This window comes from Centroberyx affinis, unplaced genomic scaffold (assembly GCF_046629955.1).
Source record: "Centroberyx affinis isolate AG114_WGS23_722 - 3 ecotype Tasmania unplaced genomic scaffold, CSIRO-AGI_Caff_v1 ptg002032l_1, whole genome shotgun sequence".
Taxonomy (NCBI): Eukaryota; Metazoa; Chordata; class Actinopteri; order Beryciformes; family Berycidae; genus Centroberyx; species Centroberyx affinis.
The window spans coordinates 51,627-78,469 of NW_027280369.1; the positions used below are offsets into that span (position 1 = coordinate 51,627).

General features: G+C 43.7%; 1 protein-coding gene across 1 annotated transcript; it reads left to right on the forward strand.

The window, feature by feature from the left end:
• The first annotated feature begins 28 nt into the window (after positions 1-28).
• On the forward strand, positions 29-26,019 carry LOC139654073 (collagen alpha-6(VI) chain-like). The gene is given in 15 exon segments (XM_071531095.1): positions 29-104; positions 1,439-1,877; positions 1,879-1,913; positions 2,458-3,027; positions 7,545-8,114; positions 8,342-8,965; positions 12,113-12,673; positions 13,464-14,021; positions 15,969-16,547; positions 17,859-18,437; positions 18,549-18,904; positions 22,053-22,135; positions 23,042-23,189; positions 25,179-25,325; positions 25,873-26,019. Coding segments are annotated over 15 exon segments (5,472 nt in total).
• The last annotated feature ends 824 nt before the right edge of the window (positions 26,020-26,843 follow it).

Sequence of the window (26,843 nt, forward strand, 5' to 3'; positions counted from 1 at the left end):
TAGAGAGAAACGTGAGAGCCATTCCAGCATGGAGAGGAGGCGGAGTCTTCTCTTCAGCCTCATCATAGCAGTGTGTTTCTATGGCAACGCTGCTCAGACGGCAGGTGGGTATGATTACCCAGCTATGACTTAACTTCCTGCATACCAGAACGTAAAGGATCAAGGCAAATGTGCCTCATTTAAGCATTCGATAATGCAGAAAATATCCAAAATATGCATATACCTGCCCACAGAAACACACACATATGCAACAAAAACACACACCTGTTCACACACACATACTGGGCCTTACAGAACAGATCTGAGTGGTGAGTTATGAAGTTCATGTTCATTACGAGCACCTCAAGAGCAACATTACTAACCCTGCACGGAAATGTGTTTCTTTGCTGCTGGCCACATGTAAAATGATGCATTAATTGGTTCACAATAGCACACAATAAGGGGCATTATGGCACTGATCGCCAGGCGTTTAAGGTACGTAGAAGTGTAGAGTTGAAGCGATGAACTGATGTTGAACTCTTTTTAAGGTACGTTCAGACTACGGACTACAAAAGCTACAGAACGGCCTGGCGTACCAAGCTACACTGTTGCCAATGGTGCAGAAAAGTGTTGTTCAGGTGGTCGCTGACGGTTCGATAATGTCTGATAATGTCTGATAATACCAGACTGTCATAGAGTTGCATTTGTCTCCTTTTTATTTTATTTGGCAAATACTCGTTCTTCTAATTCATGAAGTAAACCGTAATAACATAAATGTAACGACCCTACACTACCTTGATTTGTTTGCGCTTCTCCGCGTCATCAGAGCGTGGAAAAAAGTTGAAGCCAGCTGAACTTCAGGTTGTAGCTGCGCTTGCGGCTACATTTTACGTTCTGGCGTTTGTAGCATTGTGTCGCTGGCTTCCATTGAAAATGAATGATGTCCTGTCGCTTTGTAGCCCGCAGTCTGAACGTAGCATAAGTGACAAAGAAAGGCAAAAGGATGTTGGCAACTGATTCATTCCAGCCACCAACCTCCATCCTGAATAGGGTTGGGTCAACAGCCTGTGTGCTACTGTATACACTATCAACACCGTTTGAGGAAAATTAATACCAGGTGTAAGCCCACCACTTTCTTCTATATTATTCTCACGCTTTTGCACCCATGGCACGCTTCCAAGAACCACCCTGGAGGTAAGTGCTTCACAGTAGATCCCTGCTCCCATCCAAAAACTGTCCATGACCCTACAACAAGCTGCTCTCCCCTTCCCCCGGCCTGCACACAACACGTGGAACTCATTACTTGTAGTTTTAGATCATACTGACACTTTTGCACCCCTGACACACTTCCAAGAACAAGACCCACCCTGGGGGGAAGTTTTGTAGTAGCACCCTGCAGCTCTCCATCTGCAAAACCTGTCTGTGAGCTGACGATCGGCTGCTCTGCCGTCCCTCCCAGTCTGCACTCAAGAGGCGGTGGCCGACATCGTCTTCTTGGTCGACGGGTCGTGGAGCATCGGCACTGAGAACTTTAAGCAGATCCGTCAGTTTCTGCACATACTGGTCTACAGCTTTGACGTTGGGTCTGACCATGTCCGCATCAGCCTGGTCCAGTACAGCACCAAGTTCCTGCTCACCACCTACCAGAATAAGGAAGACATCCTCCAGTACATCAGCGACCTGCCATACAAGGGGGTTGGCACCCAGACAGGGCTGGGCTTAGATTTCATGCTGACCAAGCACTTTGTGGAAGGAGCCGGAAGTAGGGCTGGCAACGCCCAGCAGATGAAGAGTAGGGGAATTATTTTGTACACAATAGGTATCAAAGAGGTAGACGAAGAACAGCTGAGGGAGATAGCGAACGAGCCGCATGACCAGCATGTCTACAGCGTGTCTGACGACAGCCAAACGACAACTTCTTCTATCGGTTCAAGGTAATTCGTGTAATAGCACGCAGCTCGTGGTGATTCCAAGATCCAACTTTAGTAGCTATAGTATATATCTGGATGGTGATAGCGTCAAGAAAAATAGAAATGCTGATGTTTTTTTTTCTTCAGAAATCTCAATGGCCAACAGAATTTCCCTGCAGTGACATCCTGTTCAAATTTACCTGAGTGAAAAAGAAATTACCTTGACCAACAGAATTTCTCTAAAACAATGAAAAGTTCTTGTGTGCGTTGTACCATGGTTCAGGATAATACATATTGCTAGCAAACAGCTTGTGTGCAGGCTTAAGAACATATAATTGAGTACACATGCAATGCCTTGGTTTGCATTCATCCAGTTCCACACATTCATACTGGGAGCTGCCCAGTACAACAATCTGCTACTGTTGGCCACTAAGCAGCTCCACAAGAGTAGTTGGGGATGGGGCCTTGTTCAAGGGTTCATTCATGCCCCATATTTGGATAGTCCAATACTAATTGTGTGAAAAGTAGTCTATAGATGTTCAATGCTGGCCTTCTCTCTCCTGTTCAGCATGTGCCAATGCCAGTGTGGCTGACATCGTCTTCCTGGTCGATGGCTCCACCAACATCGGCATCCAGCAGTTTCTTCGCAACTTCATTGAGGGCCTAGACATCGGCACTGACAAAGTTCGGGTCGGCTTGGCGCAGTACAGCAACGAGCCTCACCAGGAGTTCCTGCTGAAGGATCACATGGACAAACAATCCCTGCTGGCCGAAGTAGACAACCTGCCCTACCGAACAGGGAGCACGGCTGCGGGCAAGGCTATCACCTTCCTCCGGGAAAGATATTTCACTGCAGAGGCTGGAAGCCGTGCTGACCAGCGGGTACCTCAGGTTGCCGTGGTCATCACAGACGGGGACTCTGCAGATGACGTGGTGGCGCCCGCCCATCTCCTGAGAAGGCATGGAGTCATTGTGTTTGGCATTGGGTTGGGAGCAGCCAACATGACGGAGCTCCAGGCCATAACCAACCGACCCCACCAGCGCTTCCTGTCAAGCATCGATAACTACCACGCTCTGCAGAGACTGACTGACAGTCTGCTGCAAACTGTGTGTGTCTCCATGGAGGATCAGAGGCTAGGTAAGGCAAACAATTGTGGGAATCATAGTGAGATTGTTTTCCATTTAGTTACCTTGCACTAATAACAAGAACACCAAATATAGCTGCAAGCAGCAATAAGGTGGCTGGGAACAGCTTAGCTCAGGAAAAAAGGAAATGAAATCTGTTAGGCCTAAATAAGAAGTTAGAAGAACTTATATATTATGACAATAGGCTGCATTAACATGAGCATATCAGCATAGTCTTTTAGCATGAAAGATTAGGCATCATGAACTAAATTATTACCATATCACCTATTAGCAGAAGTCAAAATTATATGCACTAGAAAAAGATCATACTATAAATACAGCAACTTGTGACAATCAAATTATTACTAAATCTGAAATTTATTTGCTCACTTTATTGATGAACATATGCATCAGTCTATCATAACTTCATTTTGGCTGGCCCCTAACAGGCCATGGCACTGAATAAAGGCTGTGCTTGACAATAAGGGCAGAATTCAATTATTTATTTTATTTTACCAGGAAGTCCCATTGAGATCAAAAATCTCTTTTACAAGAGAGACCTGGCCAAGGTAGCAGCCGTGCAGAATCACAACATATTAAAATGCAGTATATACAACATGATATACAAAAATCCACAATAAAACAGAGGAACAGCTATTCAAACACAGTGGCCTCTCCAGAAAAACAACGACATGTCTCCATCACATTTTTTATGATGCCCTTAAATTCATCAATGGATATAAATGTGTCTAATTTTAGATCATTTTGTAGATTATTCCATGCCCAAGGTGCATAGTAGGAAAATGCAGTTTTCCCCAGATCTGTCAAGACCCGGGGTACATTAAAAAACAACCACTTGGAGGAGCATAGCTGGTAGCTACCAGTTCTGAGACAGAGGGTGCAGAGGTAAGCTGGAAGTTTACCCAGTATTGCTTTATAGATAAAAAATAAACCAATGCTGTCGTCTACGGGTGGACAGTGATGTCCAACCCACCAAATCATAAAGAATGCAATGACGAGTAAGGGACTTTGCATTTGTAATGAAACGTAGAGATGCATGGTACACTGAATCAAGGCTCTGTGAGATGGAGGAGGCTGCATGCATATACAATATGTCACCGTAATCAATCACAGACAGAAAAGTAGCTTCCACAAGTTTTTTATTGGCATTGAAAGTAAAGCTAGATTTACTTCTAAAATAAAAGCCAGTCTTCACTTTGAGCTTCCTAACTAGATTAGCAATGTGTACATTAAATAAAAGCTTGTCATCTATCCATATACCCAAGTACTTGTACGAGGGCACCCTTTCAATGGATATACCATCAGACGTGAAAATGCTAAGATCATCAAGCAACTGTAAGCGAACTTTAGAGAAGACCATGAACTTCGTTTTCTGAGGATTTATAACCAATTTTAAACTCAGCAGAGCAGTTTGTAATGACTAAAATGCAGTCTGAAGTTCTTGCGCCGCCTGTACTATGGAGGGAGCATGTGTATAAATGAAAGTGTCATCAGCATAGAAGTGTATATTTGCTTGATTGTTCTTACCCAAGTCATGTATAAACATAGAGAACAAAATAGGTCCCAAAATGGAACCCCCTTAAGTTATCCCAAGAAAATCTGATGTAGATTGAACTCTGTGCGAGTTCGATCGGAATAATTTCGGAACCATTTAACAGTCTTAGGACCGAAACCAGCATGCCTAAGTTTGTTCAGCAGCAATTTGTGGTCCACTGAATCAAATGCCTTGGATAGATCCACAAATAAGGCAGCGCAATGCTGTTTTCTGTCTAAGGCACCAATGAGATCATTTGTCGCCATCATAGCAGCAGTAATGGTACTGTGGCCAGTTCTAAAACCAGATTGAAAATCTTTTAAAATGTTAATATCAAGTAAAAACAGTTTTAACTGTAAATTTATTTTTATTTTCAAGAATCTTAACCAGGACTGTCATAAATGTAATAAGCTTAAAATCTGAAAATCAAGCCACGTTATGAGCACAATTTTCAGGAGGATTAGTCTAACTGTTAAGGAAAAGTCAACATTTGAAAATGCTCCATTTTCCCATTGACTTCCATTGTGTACATGACAGCCAAATTCAACATTTTGTCAAAATTTCATTGTTTTGAGGGTTATGGTTACAATTCAGGAAATTTTACATGTTTCATCTATGATGACCGGTAAATTATGACATTTATTGTTATGTAGATTGGAAATTTATTAAGCAAGATCTTACAGTGGTACATGTATGTGTACAATACTATTTACAGTCAGTCCTGCGCTGTAGACTTATTTTTTGGTGAAATTTAAAAACTGATAGAAAATGTTCGTCTACGTATAAAAATTTGAACAATGTAAAAGTAGAAAGTTTTACAGCTTACAAAAAATCGGGTGATGGACTTCAATAATTTCCACTCGGTAGCAGCATACAAAAGACTCCTCTTACTTGGGTCTACATCCTCAGAGAGTTACACACCCATAGCATGTACAGCTGATTTTTAAGTTTCAAACTTTGGACAGTTGTTGTAGTGCCACCATTAGGGCAATTGGCCCAAACCTTAAAGGAATAGTTCACCCAAAAATGAAAATTCAGTCATTATCTTCTCAACCCCATGCCGATGGAAAGTCGGGTGAAGTTTCTTAGTCCACAGAACAGTCCTGGAGCTTCACAGCAAAACAGCGTTGCAGCATTCTCCTAAACAACCGAAGTTGCTGGGGACTTGTCTTGAAAACGTAAAAAAACAGCAGAGAAAAAAAAAATGGCTCCATACAGCTCGTCCGGTGTAATCCAATTCTCCGGAAGTCCCGAGATCCCAAATTGACTTGAAAAGATGTCATTTACACCCTTTTTTTAGCCGAAAACTTCACTGTAGCCGCTGAGCTCAAAGCCACGTTCACGTTAGCGCGCACCTCGTCTGAAGTGGGTGCACGAGCTCGAAGGTGCGTACATGCGATGCATTGGTGTAAACTGGCAGATTTCAGAACGTTGCAGACTTAGCGCATTGCAAGTAGTTGCAAGTTTCAACTCGTCTAGTCGCGGATCTTTGGTCTAAACTGGCCTGAAATAACAGTACAGAAATTAGCGTTAGCCTTGGTTAGCATTTTGTGACCCTTGATCACAGTTGCGCAGTCGTCTGACAACAAAAACAGAAAGATATGTTGTTTTACATATTGGCACTATTGAAAGAAGCTACAATGGTTAGGTAACAGATCAAAGACCAAAAATGTAACGTTAGATCCGACTGCATCTTCAGCAGAGCTCTCTCTGTTGTGTGTGGCTAGCTTCTGGGTAGCAGTGTAAACACGGAGGTATGGAGAGATCATTGATCTCGTCTAGCGGCGTATGTATGTGCCTTCGAGCTCATGCACCCACTTCAGACGAGGTGCGCGGTAACGTGAACGCGGCATTGAGCTCAGCGGCTACAGTGAAGATTTCGGCTAAAAAAAAGGGTGTAAATGACGTCTTTTCAAGTCAACTTGGGATCTCGGGGCTTCCGGAGACATGGATTACGCCAGACGAGCTGTATGGAGCCATTTTATGTTTTTTTCTCGGTTGTTTTTTTACGTTTTAAGACAAGTCCCCAGCAACTTCGGTGGTTTAGGAGAATGCTGCAATGCTGTTTTGCTGTGAAGTGTGTTTTGTGGACTAAGAAACTTCACCCGACTTCCCATCGGCATTGGGGTGAGGAGATAATGACTGAATTTTCATTGTTGGGTGAACTATTCCTTTAAGTACACAGTTTTGGACAGGACTAAACCACTCTGCAAAGTTTTGTGCATTTCCTATCATGGGAAGGCAGTTTTAGTCAGAAGAAAGGAAGAAATAAGACGACTACAATAAGAATAGAAATATATAGCAGATAGAAGAATAATAGCACATGTTTTGTGCACACTCCTCTTCTTCAGACTAGAGCAGTGTGCTCAAAGCATCACTTTGTGCTGCTATTTAATAAAGTAGCAAAAAGGAACTACAGTGTGCAGACTTTCTTTCCTCTATGTTGTTTAACCAGTAATCAACAGAAATGTTTTCTTGGCAGGTCTCTGCAACTCAACTTAGACTATGTGACATGAAAAGTCTTCATTGACAGCAATGTAAACAAATTAGTTTCAGGTGTGTGTGTGTGTGTGTGTGGGGGGACCATCTACCTATTTAACAGCAGGGGAAACCACGGTGGGAACCAGAATGGGGAATTATTATCAGCTAACAGCTAAATGCTGGTACATTTTGTCTGTGGCTGGTAAATTAGTCTACTTTGGTGTCCTATTCTGTTCTAAAAATCAAATTGGCTGGTAAAATAGTCAAAGTGGCTGGCAAGTTACTCTACCAGCCACGTTGGCAGGTAAACAATCATCATTTGGAGATCATAATCTATTCTAAAAATCTATCTGGCTGGTACAGTAGTGGCAATGGCAAGTACATTTTGGGATTTACCACCTACTGTTGCCTGTAGGAAAAATGTTTCCCTCTCCGATAACAACATAACTAATTCATTTCTGTTCCAACTGTTTTTTCTTTGTTTGTTTCTTCAGCCTTGGCACAAAGGTTTGCAGACATTTTCTTCCTGGTGGACAGAAGCCTGTCTCCGGCAGACTTCCAGCAGACCAAGAGCCTCCTCATCCAGCTGGTCAACCAACTCAATGTTGGAGCTTCTGCCCACCGCTTTGGTTTGGCCCAGTTTGGCCAAGTGCCTGAGGTTGAATTTCTCCTCAGTGCTTTCAAAACCAAAGAGGAGACCATGACTGCTGTCCAGCGTTTAAGTCTGAAACAAGTACAGGCTAATGAGTCACGCAACCTGGGTAATGCTTTGCAGTACGCCAGCACTAACTTTTTCACAAGTGAAGCAGGTAGCCGGGAAGACAAAGGCTTCCGGCAGTTCCTGGTTGTCGTGTCTGGAGGGGATTCGGATGATGCTGTGTTTCAGGCTTCCCGTTTGGTGAAGTCTGAAGGGGTAACAGTGGTGGGGATAGGCCTAGGTGCTGCAACAGTGAATGAAATGAGGGTAGTAGCCACTGCTCCATACATATACCAGTCTGCCAACATTGTACCTGCTTTGAAGACTCTCTTTGAGACTGAGGAGGAGGTGACTGCTATTACAAGAGGTAAGGAAGGTTTCTTTATCATCACAGAATTATTCACTTGACTACTGACTATAAAGACAATGAATTGCAAATTTGCAAACCAAATGTAGGCGCTATTTTACAGATTGTCTACCTAATTACTATTATTCATCTTCAATGATATCTGAGGGGTTGAGTAGTAGATAGGGCTAGAGTTAATTTGTACTAATCATTTTACCCCTAACCAATGATTACACACTCTTTCACAGATTGCGAAGCAGCCCCACTGGCAGACATTGTGTTGATCGTTGATGAGTCGGGAAGCATTGGTACTCCCAACTTCCTGCTGGTGCGCACTTTCCTGTACAAGATTGTGGCTGGCCTAGTCGTCAGTCTGAATAGAGTCCGAGTGGGCATTATCACGTACAGCAACAGGCCCACGGCACAGGTCTACCTGAACACCTTCAACGACAAGAACGAGATCCTTCAGTTCATCAAAATCCTGCCTTACAATGGAGGCGGGGGTACCAATACTGGACTTGCTCTGAAGTTTGCTCGGGAGAAAGTCTTCATCGAGGAGAAAGGCAGCAGGAAAAGCCGGGGCATTCAGCAGGTGGCAGTGGTGATCACAGATGGCAAATCCCAAGATGTCGTGAGCCAAGAGGCCGCCGATCTCCGCCGTGATGGTGTCACTGTTTATGCCGTAGGGATCAAAGATGCCAACAAGACTGAGCTGGTACAGATGGCGTCTTATCCTTCCAAGAAACACGTGTTTATTGTGGACAGTTTCGCCAAGCTGAAAACCCTGGAGCAGAGCCTGCAGAAGATCCTGTGTCATAACATCTTTCGCCAAGCGATCACAATCAATACAAGGAGAGCAGGCATAAAAGAAGGTTTGAGCCAGTGTTTTTTTAACAGTGGCTTTGGTCACTTTAATTTAAACAAAATCTATAATTTTTGAAAAGATAAAGTCAAAGTTTAAACCTGCAATAAGCGATTTCAAACCCTGTAACCAATCCTGAAACTACCGTGTGCTACGTGGAGATTTTCACGTAGCACAGAGAATGATATAAACAAATAGCCACACAGCAGCCAGCTGTTGTTGTTTTCACCTTTTTCCTAAAGCGTGTCAAATTCGGCCTGAGTAAAGGCTCATTTATGCTCCCTTTACGTACAAAAATAAATACATCCGTTTAAAATGATGTAACCGCCACTGCCCGCATACTTCCATGCGTCCTTTAAGTGGTCATGGATGTTAAGCAATACATCCACGAAAGGGCAGTAGAGAGTCAAAAGTTTCTGTCCACCATCGCCATGTTTGTTGTGAACAACAAACAACATGTCTTCGTCGTGTCTCGCTTGAACTATTGGCTACACTGCCCCCACAATTTCCGGTGGTACTGCGGTGGTACTGCTCCGTTGCGTCTGTATCCGTAAGCTTTCAGAAATCGTGCACAAATACAGACGAAATGAACGCAGAGTACGGACAGAAGGCTCCATCCGTATCCATATACGTATTTAATGTTGAGCATAATTGAGCCTTAATGGCGAATCAATGAATCGAGTGAGTAAATGTTTTCAACCAGTAAACTTGCTACCTGCCTCTTAAATTGTCATTGTCGGACATGTAACCTTCAGTAGGAGAAAAATCTGGCAAAGCGAGACTAGTAACCGCCGATATTTCTCCGTAGGTTTGGGAACCTTTGACCTAATGGGTGTAATTGTTGTTTGGTTGGCATGGCCCCAACCAGTTATACAATATGATAAATGAGAAAATATCATGGCATGCATAAACTGCTGTGCTGCCTTAAGAGGTATACTGTATATTGTCTTATTAAGCGGAAGCAATTTAAATTTGTTTTGACAGTTTTGCACAACCTCTTTACATGTTTATGAAACTTAAGCTGGGAATCTAAAACAACACCTAAAAATCTAAACTGATGTACCTCATCTATCTTATCTTTCTCATCAATCTTTATTCTAAAATTTCCATTGACTTTTCTTTTTATTGAAAAGCACATTGAGACTGTCTTGTTATATTTCAAAGTCAGATAATTATTTCGAAGCCACTGTGACACACCAGACATTTCTTTTGAAAGCGTCTCTGCTGCCATCTGAGGGGTTTTTGCTGAGACGTGTATAATTGTGTCGTCCGCATACATTTGACAGCTAACTGTTTTGCAGCTGTCGGGTAAATTATTTATATGTAAACTAGAAAGTAAAATTGAACCTTGTGGAATGCCCATTCGGCAAGTTTGGACGGATGACTGGGTAGAATGTATTCTAACACACTGCTCTCAGCATTCAAGATAAGACCAAACCAAGTTATTGCATATTTTGAGAAATTACATTTTCTGAGTTTATTTAAGAGAATTTCATGGTTCACGTGTCAAATGCTTTTTTCAAATCCAAAAATACTTATAAAAAAGGTATCCAAGCCAACATTATCCTTGGCCTTATAATGCCTTAACTGCATGATAACTGTACCAATGTCACTTTGATCTACCTCTTAAATGGACATGAGTGGTCTCTCAGTGTATCTTAACTGTACTGGTTAGAAAAAAAATGCATTAAATTTGTTTGCAATTTTCATACTATCATTACTAACTATTCCATTTATGTTCAATTCCACTGTTGATTTTTGTAGATTAGGCACTTGATTAGTTATTTAGTTGATTAAAATATTTAGGTGTTTCCAGAGCAGCAATCTTTTCTCTTCTGATTCAGTGATCAGTTGCATGAAGTAACAGGTTTTTGCAGTATGCAAAAACACCCCAACTACCTTATTTCTTCGTCCATGTGTGTCAGCTGGCAAATATCATTGTTCAGCCATGGTAAAGCCCTACTACGTCATGGGTGCTTCAATGACTGAGTGTATTTCTGAATCAATTCTGTTGTGTTTTCATCATTGTAGCACAGCAGGTATCTAAATCGTAAATTTGCATAACATTATCCCAATTAATATTCTGTAATTCATTTTCAAATTGTGTTATTTTATTCTTGGGGATGCCTGCAAACTCTGGTTAATACGAACCATTGCAGAAAGATTGTAGACGTTTTTTGAATAATTTTCTAACAATTAAAGTCATATTATGGTCGGACAGAACTGTAATTAAATTATATGTTTTTGTCATTCGCTCAGTTCTATTCATGAATATCAAATCAATAAGGGTTTTACTGACTTTAGTAAGTCTTGTCGGTCCTTCGATTATTTGGTGAAAATTGTTTTGAATTGATAATTTTCAAGTTTTTGCTTACTGCTTTTGTCCAACCAGTTTACAGTTTCCTTGAAAGATGGTTTCAGAGTGGCAATTTAGCTGTTAAGTAATTCATCCAAATCCTGATAAAATGAAGCACCATGTGAGGGAGGATTATATAGAGTCAACATTCATTCCAAATGCGGGTCCAAATTAATTTAAATATGTTTAAAAGTATCTCCAATATAAAACAATACTCTGCCCCCCTTGCCCGTCAATCTATCTTTTCTAAAACAAACATAACCAGGTACATCAATCATATGTGTTGGGATATTACTGTTTAGCCAATATTCACTTAGACATAGATAATCCAGATTGGAGTCCGTCAATGAATGTTGAACTTGATCTCTTTTTGATATAATGCTTCAGATGTTCAGATAACCTCCAACAATATGAGGTTTGGTCTTTGAGTCCCATATAGCCTTTGCAAAAATCAAAATTGTCTTTGTTTACATTCCACACAACCAGAAGTGCTTCTGTCACTATGATGTGTGGTGGGTTGTTGATTGCCCATTTCGTTTCATATTTTCTTCCTGTCGTCTTGTGCCTACATCAGCGAGATGGTTCGGATTCTGTAGATAGTCTACATTCATCTGGATGATGCGGTTTCTGTCACCCTCTAGTGGTCAGAAAAAATCGCTTAGTGTAGCTTTAAGGATAATGTTAGTTGTTATAGCATTATATAAAGTTTAGTCAATTGCTGTAAAGAGAAAAAGCAGAGAATTGAATGTGTGGAGAAAATAACCTCAATATGCGGTATTCTTGCTTTCCCTTACTTTTCAGGCTGTGAACAAACAGATGAAGCAGATATCTTCTTCTTGATTGACCAGTCAGGAAGCATTTACCCTAAAGACTTCAAAGACATGAAGAACTTCATCATTTACTTTCTTCGTACGTTCCGTATTGGGCCGCAACATGTCCGCGTGGGGGTTGCAAAATATGCAGGTTCCCCTGTCTTGGAATTTGACCTGACAGCCCACTCAGATGTCAACTCATTAGAGAAGGCTGTGGAGAATATTATGCAAATAACAGGTGGGACCCAGACAGGAGCAGCGCTGTCATTCATGGGTCCCAACTTTGAGAGAGCAGCGGCCACTCGAGGTCACAAAGTCCCAGAGTACCTGGTTGTCATCACCGATGGGAGGTCTGCAGATGAGGTCAAGGTTCCTGCAGAGAGACTGAGGGCGCAGGGCGTCACCATCTACGCCATTGGGGTGAAAAACGCAGACGAGACTGAGCTGGAAGAGATTGCTGGAAGCCCAGAGAAGACATTCAGTGTCAATGATTTTGATGCCCTGAAGACCATTAAGGACGACATTATCACAGACATTTGTTTCCCAGTTGGTAAGAGAAACTAGTTATTCTTTTAAAAGGCATGTATTGCCTAGAACTAGAAACTTTGACCACATTACTCCAATCCTAACCTCACTTCACTGGCTCCCAATTCAAGCTAGATCTGACTTTAAGGTGCTTCTGTTATCTTATAAATCGTTACATGGGCCTGCACCAGCATATGTATCCAACCTCATCATCCCTTATATTTTCCCTCGTGCCCTCCAATCAGGATGCTGGCTATCTTATTGTCCCTAGAATCAAGAAAAATCAGCAGGCAGTAGAGCGTTCTCCTTCCTATCTCTGGAACCAGCTACCCCTTACAGTCAGGGGAGCTAATTCTGTCGAAATCTTCAAATCTAGACTCAAAACCTACTTATTCTCGCAATCATACGACCTACCTTAGCACCGTTGGCTTGGGCTCGACACAGTCTATTCTCTTTTTTCTTCTTCTTTCTACTTCACAGCTTATTCTTCATTGTCTGTAAAAAACTGTTCTGCACCTGCACTTCTGCACCTGCACTTTTGTTGGGAGTTTTTCCTTGTGTGCATTTAGGGTCTAAGGCTGGGGTGCCGGGTAGGTTAGGCTATGTAGAATAGGTAGATTGTTTGTCTTGCTTAATCTGCTCTTGCCTACCTGTGTTTTTCGCTATGTTCGTCCTACATTATTTTGTTCACTGTTGATTGTGTTTAGTTTGAGCTAGCTAGACACTTTCTCTGTAAAGAGCAAGAGAGAGCAAGAGAAAAAGCAAGCGAAAAATATGAACACTGCACCAACATTTCTCTGTTATTCTGTCCACAGTTTGCAAAGGCGTAGCAATTGACCTTGTCTTCTTGATTGATGGCTCCGGCAGCATCAACATGCAGGACTTCCAGAAAATGAAAGACTTCATGAAATCAGTCATCACCAAGTCTGTCATCGGGCAGAATCAGGTGCACATCGGCGTCATGCAGTACAGCATTATCCAAAGATTGGAATTCCCTCTCAACCGTTACTATGACAAAGGTGAAATGTCGAAAGCTATAGATGATATGCAACAGATAGGCAGAGGCACGCACACAGGTGGAGCCATTTCTGATGTTTCACAGTATTTTGATGTATTCAGAGGAGGCCGTCCAAACCTGAGGCAGATACTTGTAGTGATAACAGATGGCGAGTCTCAGGACGAGGTCAAAGGTCCTGCTGAGGCTCTGAGAGCCAAAGGGGTCACGATCTACGCCATCGGGGTGGTGAACGCCAACACCACTCAGCTGCTGGAGATCAGCGGTTCACAGGACAGGACCTATGCTGAGAGGGACTTTGATGCACTGAAGGACCTGGAGAGCGAGGTGGCCATGGAGCTCTGCAATCCCCCAGGAGGTGAGAGCAGATTGGGAATATTACACAAATGAGATTGAATACTTATGGGTAATTCCACTGAAATTGACTTTTAAAGGGGCATTAAGCATCTATGACTTCTATCAACCTCTTTCGGGGGGATTAGGAAGTGTCTTTGAACTCCAGTGGGTGGGGAGTACAGGCCGAAATGTGTATCTCAGCAGCTGGCCAAGTAATTGTAGAGTCATTGGTATTAATCAAAAACCCTATCAAAACCCTGGAGATATATTATGGTCTGTTTTGTATTAAAATAGTGTTGTTCAATTATTGACCTTCCTTATCCAAGCCTCCCCCCTTACCTAAGCTTGCTGATATTATTGCAATATAACTGGTAATCAAATATTAAAGGTACAATATATAAAATTCTCTAGTTTGCATTTAGTATGAATTTTACATAAATGAAGCAAGTCACACTGCAAGACACGTGAATGCAACTCTTATCAACTGCCCCCCTCTCAATAAGGCGGTCTATTTAAGGTACCTGCACCTGCTCACTCTCTCTCGCATTGTCATAGTGCTGCTACGCTGCTCAGACTGCCGATCACTGCTGCTCAGTTATTGCTGCTGCTCACCATACAACGTTTCATCGTCAACTAAAGCAATACTGCGAGCACATATCTTGCCATATGTTCATCAGGGGGCACTCTGCAGTTGCTGACCTTAAATGCTCAAGTGAGAAGGGCAGCGTTGCATTTAAAGGGTAGGCTCATATAGATAGGCCACTAGGTAGGTAAGCCATTGGCCAAGCTGGCCCAGGCATACATTTAGAGTTGATCATTAGATGATAAGCCATTTGGCTAAGCTGGCCCAGGCACCCATAATATAGGCAGTTTCTACTGTTCCATATTGATCACGGTTGCATTAATTCATATGCTGAGGAAACGGCACATAATTGCAGCACACTCATTTTGGTGGCTTAGGTCTGCTGCTTTGGGGGCTTATATACTCCCTGACTAAGTCTAATGCATATGCAGCAGCAAGCTATTAAGCAGATCTATTCTGCCAACACTTATTGCATGTCATACCCATTTAGAATATTATTATCAATATGTGAGTTGTCCTGACTGAAATGGGCTGTTGGTCATCTGCAGCTTACTTTTGGTCAGCTGCTGCATATCAGGTGGATTGCTGGGTATGCAGATTGCATCGCTCTGGATACTGCCATTAGAGGGATGGCACACATATTGGGGTTCACTAAATAGTATACTCCCCATGGTCAATGGTGCCTAGCAGGGGAATGGCCACATGGCGGCTAGTGCCTGGCCCAGACATAGAAGTTTCCACATAATGTTAGAATGACCTTGCTTGATCCTAAGATCCATAGCTTGCATTTGCTCAGCTATTGCTGCTGCTCACCATACAACATTTCATTATCCCCACCTCCACCCCAGCATCCACCTGTAGGCTCTGATTCTAGGTTTCCCCCAAGGGGGAAGTTCCCTGTCGTCAATCCCTGCTCTCATTTGGCTAGCTTAAGTTTATGCTTGCAGGGAGTAACAGGATCATCTATATTTGCATTCGTCTCAATAATCTGTGAGTTGGCTGACTACAGGCCGTAATGCAAAAAACCTACAGTTGTAGAGTAAGAGTCTAACATATAAAAAGCTTAGATGTTCATCCATTCAGCTAAATTCTCAGAGAAGGGGACGTTGCCCCTCTCTGCTGTCCACATCCACATATCGTCAGCATGTCAGCATGAGAGAAAGAGTGAGTTAAGGTCTGTGGATTTTAGTTTTTTCCAATTTTAACTGAAATCTCTGTTTTTGAACATGCACATTGCAGCATTAAAAGTTAAGTTAGTGATTTCTTACCATGAAAACACACTTGTCCTGTCTTACTTACATGTGGGAATTTAACTATTAATTGATTCCTCAACTTCCCTTCTCTCCCCTCCCCATCCCTTTCTCTTTGTCTTTTTTCTTCAACCAGGATGTAAGAAGACACAAGTAGCTGATATTATTTTCCTGGTGGATGGCTCCAACAGCATAACTCTGTCCAATTTCAGAAGCATGCTGAATTTTATGGAGTCACTGGTGAACCAAACCACTGTTGGCGAGAAGCTGACTCGCTTTGGGGTAATTCTCTACTCCAACAACCCGATGTCCATGTTCACTCTCAACCAGTATTACTCCAAAAGAGAGGTTCTTAATGCCATAGCAGCTTTAAACTTACCGAATGGGGGCACCTACACGGGCAAGGCTCTGAACTATTCCTTACAGTTCTTTGATGCTGAATATGGCAGCCGCGCGAGCTCCCAGGTGCCTCAGATTCTAATGGTGATCACAGACGGCGATGCTACAGACCATAACAACCTGGTTGCGCCGTCCGAGGCGCTGCGAGAAAATGGGATCCATGTCTTCAGTATCGGAGTGGAAGGAGCCAACATAACTCAGCTGGAGATCATGGCTGGTGGTGACACATCCAGGGTTTTCTACGTGGACAATTTTGACGCCATCGAAACTCTATACGCAAATATTTCTCGTGTCCTCTGCAACATCACTAAGCCAGGTAGGATGCAACAAGGACAAATTCGGTACAATCTCATGGCGAATTTGTGGCACTGATGTATAGTTCTTTCTGCGTGAGGGAGGAGGATTATGGGAGTTGTCAAGATTTATAATTAAATCTGCATGTGATAACTTGGCATGTCAGCAGCTACTCTGGTCGATTTTACTGCCTTCGCACTATTAATGACGTCAGACAACAAACAAGCGTGTGCTAAACACTCCTTACACTCCTTGCTACTTGGGATAAAATACACAGAAATACTCACAATACTGTAAGATGCTTGGGATAAAATGCCGTGTCTGCCATTGTAGAATGCTACTCACAAAAGCTAACAGGGTAATAGCAATGATGCTAACACGGCCATGGTAGTTAGCATTAGTGTCTACTAACAATCTCGGAACCCATCATCTATCCGTCTGACGACAGATTAGACTCTGGGAGCGACGGCCAATATTTCGGGGTTTCCGGTGTAGCCTTGGTGTGGCCAGCGGACATCCGGGCCAAGACTTCCTCTTCCGTGCGCCGGTCATTGTTTACAGTCCAATTAGCAACTTGAGACGCGATGAGTCGAACGTTTCTCCACACAATACACAAACATCGATACTTTTTGTAGGTGTTTTAGGTCCAGACGACATTTCAGCTAATCTCTATGAACAGATATCTCCATATGAGACGTCGTCTCTCAACTCCGACTCCATTCTCACGTCTCAAGTTGCTAATCGGACTGTAAACAATGACCGGCGCACGGAAGAGGAAGTCTTGGCCCGGATGTCCGCTGGCCACACCAAGGCTACACCGGAAACCCCGAAATATTGGCCGTCGCTCCCAGAGTCTAATCTGTCGTCAGACGGATAGACGATGGGTTCCGAGATTGCTTCTTGTGTGACTACGATTTCCCTCCAGTGTTCTATCAACACACCGCCGCTCAGAATGGTCTGTTCAGAGTCTCATGTTAGGTTGATGGAAAGGAAAACTCCAACACTAATAGTAATTAAAAGTGAATGTTTTACCACAAACAAGTCATCACATAGAGCTTTAAAGTTATTTTTTCACAATGATACAACTTTGACTTCACTGTGTTAATTCTAAACAGTCATGATCTATGAAAAATGGTTTTCTCAAGCACTGTAAACTGTGAGGAAGTTTGATAGGGCGCAAGTAAAGTGTCTCCGCCCTTCTTCGCATAATGGTACTTTGTAATTTTATGTATTGTTACAGTACATTGAGACTTATTTAATGGTACCTGTACTTATTAGCAACAATGTGTGCACATACACATTTAAATGACCTTCCCTTGCTTTGCTTTGGCAGCTTGTGAGAAACAGAAGGCTGACCTGGTCATTTTGATGGATCAGTCAGGCAGCATCAGCCCAGATGACTACACCATCATGAAGACCTTTACAACAGAACTGGTGAGCAGCTTCAAAATCAGTGAGGAGTTTGTGCACGTTGGAGTCGCGCAGTTCAACAACACTCCTCAGAAGGAGTTTTACCTCAACCAGTACTACACCGAGGCAGAAGTGAACAAACACATCCTCGACTTGACGCAGCTCGGCGGAGGCACCTACATTGGACTGGCCCTGGATTTCATTCGGGACTATTTCCGGGCGTCGCGGGGTAGCCGTATCTCCGCTGGAATTTCCCAGAATCTGGTGCTGATCACAGACGGCAACTCGCAGGATGATGTGGAGGATGCAGTCGACCGTCTCAGGGCTCTGGGGATTGAGGTGTTTGTCATCGGCATCGGAGAAGTCCACGATATGGAGCTCCTGCAGATCACTGGCACCCCAGAGAGGCTATTCACTGTGGAGAACTTTGGCAGCTTGGCAAACATCAAGCAAAAGGTGATTGATACCATCTGCAAAACCAAACCCATCCTGGATCCATCTGGTGAGTTGAGAAATGTGACTTTGTCTCTCTGTCTGTCTCCCTTTCGTTCCTCTCTCCTCACTCTCTCTTGAATGATTGTTAATGTTAAAGACACTTGTCTCTCTCCTGCAGCCTGCAGCATTTATATCGCCATGGGATTTGATATTTCTCAAAGGACTGGAGCTCCTGGTCAGCTCCTGGTCAGCGGCCAGACCAAGCTCCAGAAGGTCCTGCCAGAGATTGTCCGCTACGTTTCTACCCTGCAGTTTCTGTGCTGCGCTGGTCCCTTCCCCATCAAGCCCAACATCGCCTTCCGAGTGGTGAGTCGTGATGGACGAACCCTGTATGACTTCAACTTCGAGGGCTACAATGAGGATGTCGTGAAGAAGGTCATGGCCCATCAGATGTCTGAGGCCACCTACTTCAACACGGCTCTGCTGCACTCCTTCAGAAACAAGTTGAAGGCAGAGTCCAACGCTGGGGTGAAGGTGAGCCTGAGAGATAAAGTAAAGGCTTGCATACACAAAGATACCTCAATACCAATGTAAGCCAATATGAGCCAATATGCAAAAATGTATATATCATAGAAGCAAAATTAATTGATTGCTGGATTTCTTGGGTCAAGCCATATCTGTCCATATAGGCCTCTCCCATTTCAGCCCACAAGGTCTTCTGCCATTTTGAATTTAGTCTAAAGCACATTTTTCACTTCTCCTCCTACACATTTTGTCTAATCTTCACCAAATTTAGCATACAGAATATCTGGACTGTCCTGCATAAAAGTTGTCAAACGATTTTTGATATTCCATACTATTTTGGTACAATTGGCTTTCAAAATGTGTAGGTGAGGCCTAACATATACATATTGCCATAAGTCAGGAAGTTGTTGGCCTACCTTAAACAAATTTGGTACATATGTGCACGGGTCAACTCTGAGGTAGCATGCAAAATTTGGTGGTATTGTACCTATAGTTGATGCTATAGCAATATTCTAACTTTAAATGACCACAACACAGGCTTGGTCTCATTCAGTTGAATTTCAACATTGGTGTCCCTTTCTCTTGTTTCCCCATTGTGTAATACCAACACTAGTGGCCTAGTGGTAAAGGCACAGGTCTACAGTGCACAAGATTGTGAGTTCAAAAAATGTGTTCAATTTAATTGTAAAGTTTTTCCGCTGCCTCCTTTGTTCAAGCAGATTTCATGATAACACTGGGAAAATATATTCTTGGACATTAAGACCATCAAAGTTCTCTAAAATGCATCAGCTTTAAAACCAAGCACTCCAAAAGTTATACTGTGAGAAACACAACAAGAGTGTCACTGACTCAGTGTGTATGCCAACTTCGGAGGTAAGGGTCGTGAGTTCAAACCCCAAACTACAAATGTTATTCACTTCCATTGTACCTGAGGTGCTCAAATGACCAGTAGTTGAAGTGTCGCTTTGTGACTGTGTAGTGCTAATGAGTGTGAAGAGGTGTTGAAGATAGGTAACTTGCCAAGTCCTGAGACACTTGGTCACATGAGGGCACTATTCTCTATGAGCTAAGGTTTCTCATCTTTGTACAATTTAGCACATTGTGCTTGGACCCCGTTCATTGCCGCATGCGGCTACATTTTTGTTAGAATTGTGCTGTTACGGTTTGTTTTCTTGGACCCAAATGCAGACACAGACAAAAGGTGGATGGAAAAGGAAAAAGGTTTATTGGAACGTGGGTGGTTGGTTTGGAACAGGAACAGGAGACAGCTGCAGCCTGGGAACCGGAGACTGCTACAGCTCACCAGGAACAGGAAATTGCTGCAGCTCAGCAGAGACAGGAGGTTTTCGCAGTGCTGGAACAGGGGACCGCCGCAGCTCAGGAAGAACAGGGGATTGCTGCAGCCCAGTCAGAACAGGCTGGAAACAAGCGGTGGCACTGGGCAGCAGAGACACTGTGACACTGGGCAGCGGCAACTCTGAGGCGCTGGGGAGAGAAGACTCTGAGGCACTGGGGAACTGAGACTCTGAGGCACTGGGGAACGAAGACTCTGAGGCGCTGGGGAATGAAGACTCTGAGGCGCTGGAGAACGGAGACTCTGAGGCGCTGGGGAATGAAGACTCTGTGGTGCTGGACTGTTGAGAAAGCCAATGACGTCGCGAGCCATGGGGACCTCGCCTCCTTTTGGGGACTCCACGGTTCCCCGTGGAAATGGCTAGGTGAGTCCCTTCATAGGGTGACCGCTGGACGTCATGGTGGCTCCTCAGCTGCTCCACAGTAGACTCCTGGGGTTCAGAAAATGCCACACCAGGACAGGCGGGAACAAGACGGGCAGGAAGTGGGCTAACCGGCTCAGGACAGGAGGGCTGTAGGCTCATGAACCTGAGTGTAACTGACTGGAGTGCAGAATGGTAGCGAGCAGTCCGAGGTGCAGGCTGAAGGCTAGCAGGTCCAAAGCTAGCAGACTGGGAGATAGGCTGGTGGCTAGTAGGCCTAAAGCTAGCTGACAAAGAGGCTGGCTGGTGACTAGCAGGCCCAGCACACAAGGCTGCTAAACGGGCAAGGTACGCAGGCAGGGAAAGGGGCTGAAACCTCCCGGAGCTTTCTTCCACTGCCGGAACACAAGAGGGTTGGGGCTTGAGTGTGCTGGGGATTCAGAGTGCAGGAGAGATAGACAAGCGGGCAGGGAAAGGGGCTGAAACCCCCCAGAGCTTTCTTCCTCTGCCGAGGCACGAGAGGGTAGGGGCTTGAGTGCGCTGGGGAGCCCTGGAGGTAAATGACCACAAAGTCTTGATCACGTCGCAGAGTGTCAGTGTCTGCTGGGTCCATTGTGGCCAGATTGTTCTGTTACGGTTTGTTTTCTTGGACCCAAATGCAGACACAGACAAAAGGTGGATGGAAGAGCAAAATGGTTTATTGGAAGGTGGGTGGTTGGTTTGGGGGAATGAGACGAAGAGATGGGTTGAGGCAGAAGGCAACAAGGTGGAGTGGTGTAGGTGATCTGGACCGAGCTGGCTGGCGGGCAGATGAGCAGGCAGGCAAGCAGATGAACTGACAGGCTTTTGTTACCACTCCATTATTCAGCCGTTTTCTGTGTGTGAGGAGGTTGGTCACTAGTAACTGACGTATTCGGCCGTTCTGACGTTATTTTCAGTGACACTGATGCTGGGTGTATTTACTAACTTCACCGAGAATCTTGGTCGTTTTTGACAAAAATATTGTCTTTGCAAAGACAATATGTTGGTTAAGGGGGTGATTTCAACAAATATTAATTCATAATGAAAAATGTTGCACTTTAGTCCTGCCCACAAAAGCGCTGATTGGCAAAATCTGAAGAGTGGGCGGGACACAATTCAGGAGTCTGGAACCAGGCTAGTATAAAGGTTCAATAAGGGATTCAATTCAGATTCGATAAGCAGATTTGATACTGTATTCAGATTAGATAAAATGGTTACCAATGCATACCGTCTGAAAAGTCTGAAAGGACACTGAGTCGTGCTTCAGGGGAATCACAATCACAGTTGGAATATCAGATCGCTTTGTTGAAACAAATTGTTGTATCACAATGATTTGTAAATGTATATAAGGTGGTGTGTAATTTTCTTTCCAAGGACTCTTAGATTTAACAGTCTAACATGTGACTGACCTTGTCCCTCAGGTGCTGGTGATCTTCTCAGATGGACTTGATGAAGACGTGATGAAAATGGAGCAAGAATCAGAGCTTCTACGACAATCTGGTAAAAACTGGGGGATGCAGAGGTGTTTCCAGAATGTTTTACTCTCACTCACTCTTTGTATTCTGCCAAGCAAAGATACAGAAGTATTAATCCTCATCTTGTATTACTCTTAATTGAAGTAAAACCAAACCCCAAAATAATGATGTCGTTAGTAGATCTGGCTCAGATAGTCTTTGCAAGTAATTCTTAGCATTTATTCAGACCTGCTCAGAGGGCTGTGTGGGTGGCGTTTACCACATCAGGACAATTCAGACAGTATCCAGGAAGTTGTCAGTCAGAAAAAATGCTCTTTATTGATTTTCCTGTGGTTGTTTAAACTCGCTGGCACTCATTGACTCATTGATCCATTGTGTCTGTCCATTTCATTCATTTCAATTAATTTTCAATCCAAGATATCCGTTGTCCGGGCGTTTGTTTTGGAAAAAATTAGCGGTGAACACAGAGACATTGACCAAAACAAAGATAAAACTTAGAAAGCCTGGTATAACATTGGGATGATTATAGATTTTCATTGTCAGTTTCTTATTTATTTATATATACTGTAGAGTCTGTTTTTTTTTCTATGAAGTAGCTCTGTTATGTTCTGTTTTAAACCTTTCTAAGGTTTTAAAGGTATCATTGTTGATGTTGAGCTTTACAGTATACAATCAGTATTCAGAATCAGAATCAATTTGACAACAATGTATAGTAAATGTACAGGAATTTGTCTTGGTGACACTGGTGCAGAGAAGACATTTTGTAAGACATACTATAAACTATACATGTCAGTCTACATGTCCTCATCCAACATTAGATATTCTATAGCCTTGTGCTTTAGAGCAACATGTCATACATTATGGTTGCAGCTATCCTGCTAAGCCATTAGAGGAGGAGAGGTGCATGAAGTAAACATCCTGTCTGATTTTTTTGCAGGAGTCCATGCTCTGCTGACTGTTGCCCTGGAGGGAGTCCACAATGCCAGCCAGCTCCAAATGGTGGAGTTTGGTCGAGGGTTCGGCTACAAGCTTCCTCTCAGCATCGGCATGGAGGACATCAACAACACCATTCTGAAACAAATTGTAAGACATTTATGCTTATTATTACTGACTAGTGTAATAGCCTTAACAAATTAACTCCTTTCAGGAGACTAGACTGTCCAACGTTTTCTTCAATGGTGTTTTCTCAATCATTAAATGTAATGGGAAGCATACATGAAGAAACTTAAAGCTGCACTAGGCAACTTTGCACTTTGGCAGTCCCAAGTGGCCGCACATTTTTTTTTAAATTTGAAGGACCTCATTAACCAGAAATCCTGTGCAGTGACGTCATTAAACGTCTTAAATGTCTTCTTCTTGGACTTTTGGACTTTACCTACAGTTTGGATCGGTCACTTCCTGTGTGGACAATATTTCCCACCAGTGACCATACTAATTTAATTTGGACAAACAGGGAGAATCTACAGCATCTAGTTAGTGAGGATGGGACACACTGATCTGTTGCAACGCCACTTTGTGTTTTAGGCTAATAGGGCAGCTGATTTTTTATATAAAACTCCTCATGCAGCTCAAACAATAAGCGATTTCAGACTCTGTAACCAATCCTGAAACTAACGTGTGCTACGTGGAGATTTCCGTGAGATGTAATGATATAAACAAATAGCCAAACACGTGGACCAGCTGTGTGTTTTCACCATTTTCCTAAAGCTTGTTGTCTAATTCGGCCTGAGTAATGGTGAATCGATGAAGTGAGCGAGTAAACGTTTTCAACTAGTAAACTTGCTACCTGCTTCTTCACTTGTGTATGAAAGGTGCTATAAAAATAAAGGTTATTATTATTAATGTACCATAAAACAATTCAAGTATTTCGTGTTTCAATTTATGTACTTCGCTTTTACTTAAATCCTCCTGGCTGATAAGATCATATATTTCAAATTTGTACTATATCTCTTTTTCTCAAAAGAAATGCATTAAAGATCCCATTAAGTGGCATGGAGAGTGATTTGCTTCTGTGTATTGACATATTTCCGAATGAAGCAGAAAGTTAGGGTGGGAAGTGTGGAGGGTGGGAGTTATTTGTATATTGCAGATGTGGGCGCAACGTCAAACCTGCTCAGATCAAACATGGACAGCAGTCTGCACTCGGTTGTAGAGGAATATTCTCCGCCTCCGTCGCCTGTCTGGGAAAAGAGTTAAGCAGCCAGAAACACTCCTTCGTCCATGTTGCTGAACTGAGCTAGCCTGACGCGCCAGATGGTTTGTTACACAGAACCATCTGGGAAGTCCATCCATCCATCTTCAACCACTTATCCGAGGTTGGGTCACGGAGGTAGCAGTTCCAGCAGGGGGCCCCAAACTTCCCTTTCCCTGGCCACATTAACCAGCTCTGACTGGGGGATCCCCACAATATCTTTCAGGGGACCCGGTCATAGGCCTTCTCCAAATCCACAAAGTACATGTAGACCGGATGGTCATACTCCCAAGCCCCCTCCAGGATTCTTGCGAGAGTAAAGAGCTGGTCCGTTGTTCCACAACCAGGACGGAATCCGCATTGTTCCTCTTCAATCTGAGGTTCGACTATCGGCCGAACCCTCCTTTCCAGCACCTTGGAGTAGACTTTCCCAGGGAGGCTGAGTGATACCTCTGTAGTTAGCACACATCCTCTGGTCCCCATTTTTAAACAGGGGAACCACCACCCCTGTCTGCCACTCCTTAGGCACTGTCCCAGACTTCCACGCAATGTTGAAAAGACATGTCATCCATGACAGCCCCTCAACACCCAAAGCCTTCAGCATTTCTGGACGGATTTCATCAATCCCCAGAGCTTTGCCACTGTGGAGTTGTTTCACTACCTCAGTGACTCCCTCCAGGGAAATTGATCTTGATCCCCCATCAGCCTCCAGCTCTGCCTCTATTATAGAGGGTGGGTTAGTCGGGTTCAGGAGTTCCTCTAAGTGCTCCTTCTACCACCCGATTACCTCCTCGGTTGAGGTCAACAGTGTCCCATCCTTACTGTATACAGCTTGGATGGGTCCCCATTTCCCCCTCCTGAGGCGCCGAACCGTTTGCCAGAACCTCTTTGAGGCCAACCGAAAGTCCTTCTCCATGGCTTCTCCGAACTCCTCCCACACCCACTGCTTTGCCTCCGCCACAGCTGAGGCTGCTGCCCTTCTGGCCTGTCGGCACCTTTACCCCAGTGTCCAAGACATGCGGCCTCAGGTCAGATGACACAATAACAAAATCGATCATTGACCTTCGGCCTAAGGTACTCTGATACCATCCTTATGCTCAAACATGGTGTTTGTTATGGCCAATCCATGTCTAGCACAGAAGTCCAATAACAGAACACCACTCAGGTTCAGATCAGGGAGGCCATTCTTCCCAATCACGCCCCGAGTTTCTCCATTGTTGCCCATGTGTGCATTGAAGTCTCCCAGTAGAACTATGGGGGCCCCTACAGCAGTCCTATGCAGGACTCCATCCAGGGTCTCCAAGAAGGCTGAATACTCCGAACTGCTGTTCGGTGAATAGGCACAAACAACAGTCAGAGTTCCCCCCCCCCATAACCCTAAGGCATAGGGAGGTGACCCTCTCGTCCACCAGGGTAAACTCCAATGTATCGGCACTCAGCCGGGGACTTGTGAGTATCCCCACACCCGCGCCTCACACCTTGGGCAACTCCGGAAAAGAACGAAGTTGGGGGTTTTGAACCATTCATAGTCTGGTCCCTCTCCTGAGACCACTTTGCCATGGGAGTCCCTACCAGGAGCACAAGGCTCCAGACAACACAGCTCCCAGGTTCACAGGGACACACAAACCTCTCCACCACGATAAGGTGATGGTTCCCCAGAGAGGAATCTGGGAAGTTTTCCTTGGAAACTGTTTGGACCAGGGCAGGCAGGTGATCAGATGAACCATCTGTCTATCACGAGCTAACTTCAACTAATCAGATCAACAAACCATTTTTTTCACTACCAGTGGAGCCAGATGGTAAATCAAACTCTTGCCGAAGCCCGTCGGGAGAAGAGCGAAAATATCTTTTCCATTCAGAAAAGCCTTCAGTGCCGTTCTTTGCTCTTCTTTCAATGAAGAAATACTCTCCAGTTCATTAATAACTGATGTTATAGCAGCATCTACGCTAGCCTCTTTAGGAGCCGCCATTGTTGTGAACGAACACCTAAACCACGCCCGTGGCTGCCCTCATAGGATGCTGATTGGTCCGCATCACTGTGGTTCGGCCACAAACGCATAACTTGAAGCCTGGCAAGATGGATTCTCGCGTGATCGTGATCTTGCGAATCCAGCTGCCTTGCAAGGTAAGACCTGAGCTGCATGCTAGAAAAAAAATAGCGGAGGGTGGGGGGAATAATTCCAACAGTTATCAAAATTTCATTGGATTAATTTTTTGTATCTGCCCACGAGTGCAGAATGAGTCATCAACAGAAATGTGCTGGTCACCGGAAAAAGACACGCATTTTGATATAGATTTTTTTCGTCATTTTTTGGCCTATATTGGTGAATAGTCCAGCAACATCAGCAAAAAGGTAAAAAAACAAAACAAAAACACGGTTTTTAATTATTAGTAATTTCGTAATTTTAAATTCATGGGGTCTTTAAGAATTTAATTCACAGCATAAACATGACTGCAGTCACAATATATGAAAGCAGAATGTCACATTGCTGCATTTAGCTGGAACATTCACAATTCCATAACTTCACTCTTTGGGCAAAAAAAGA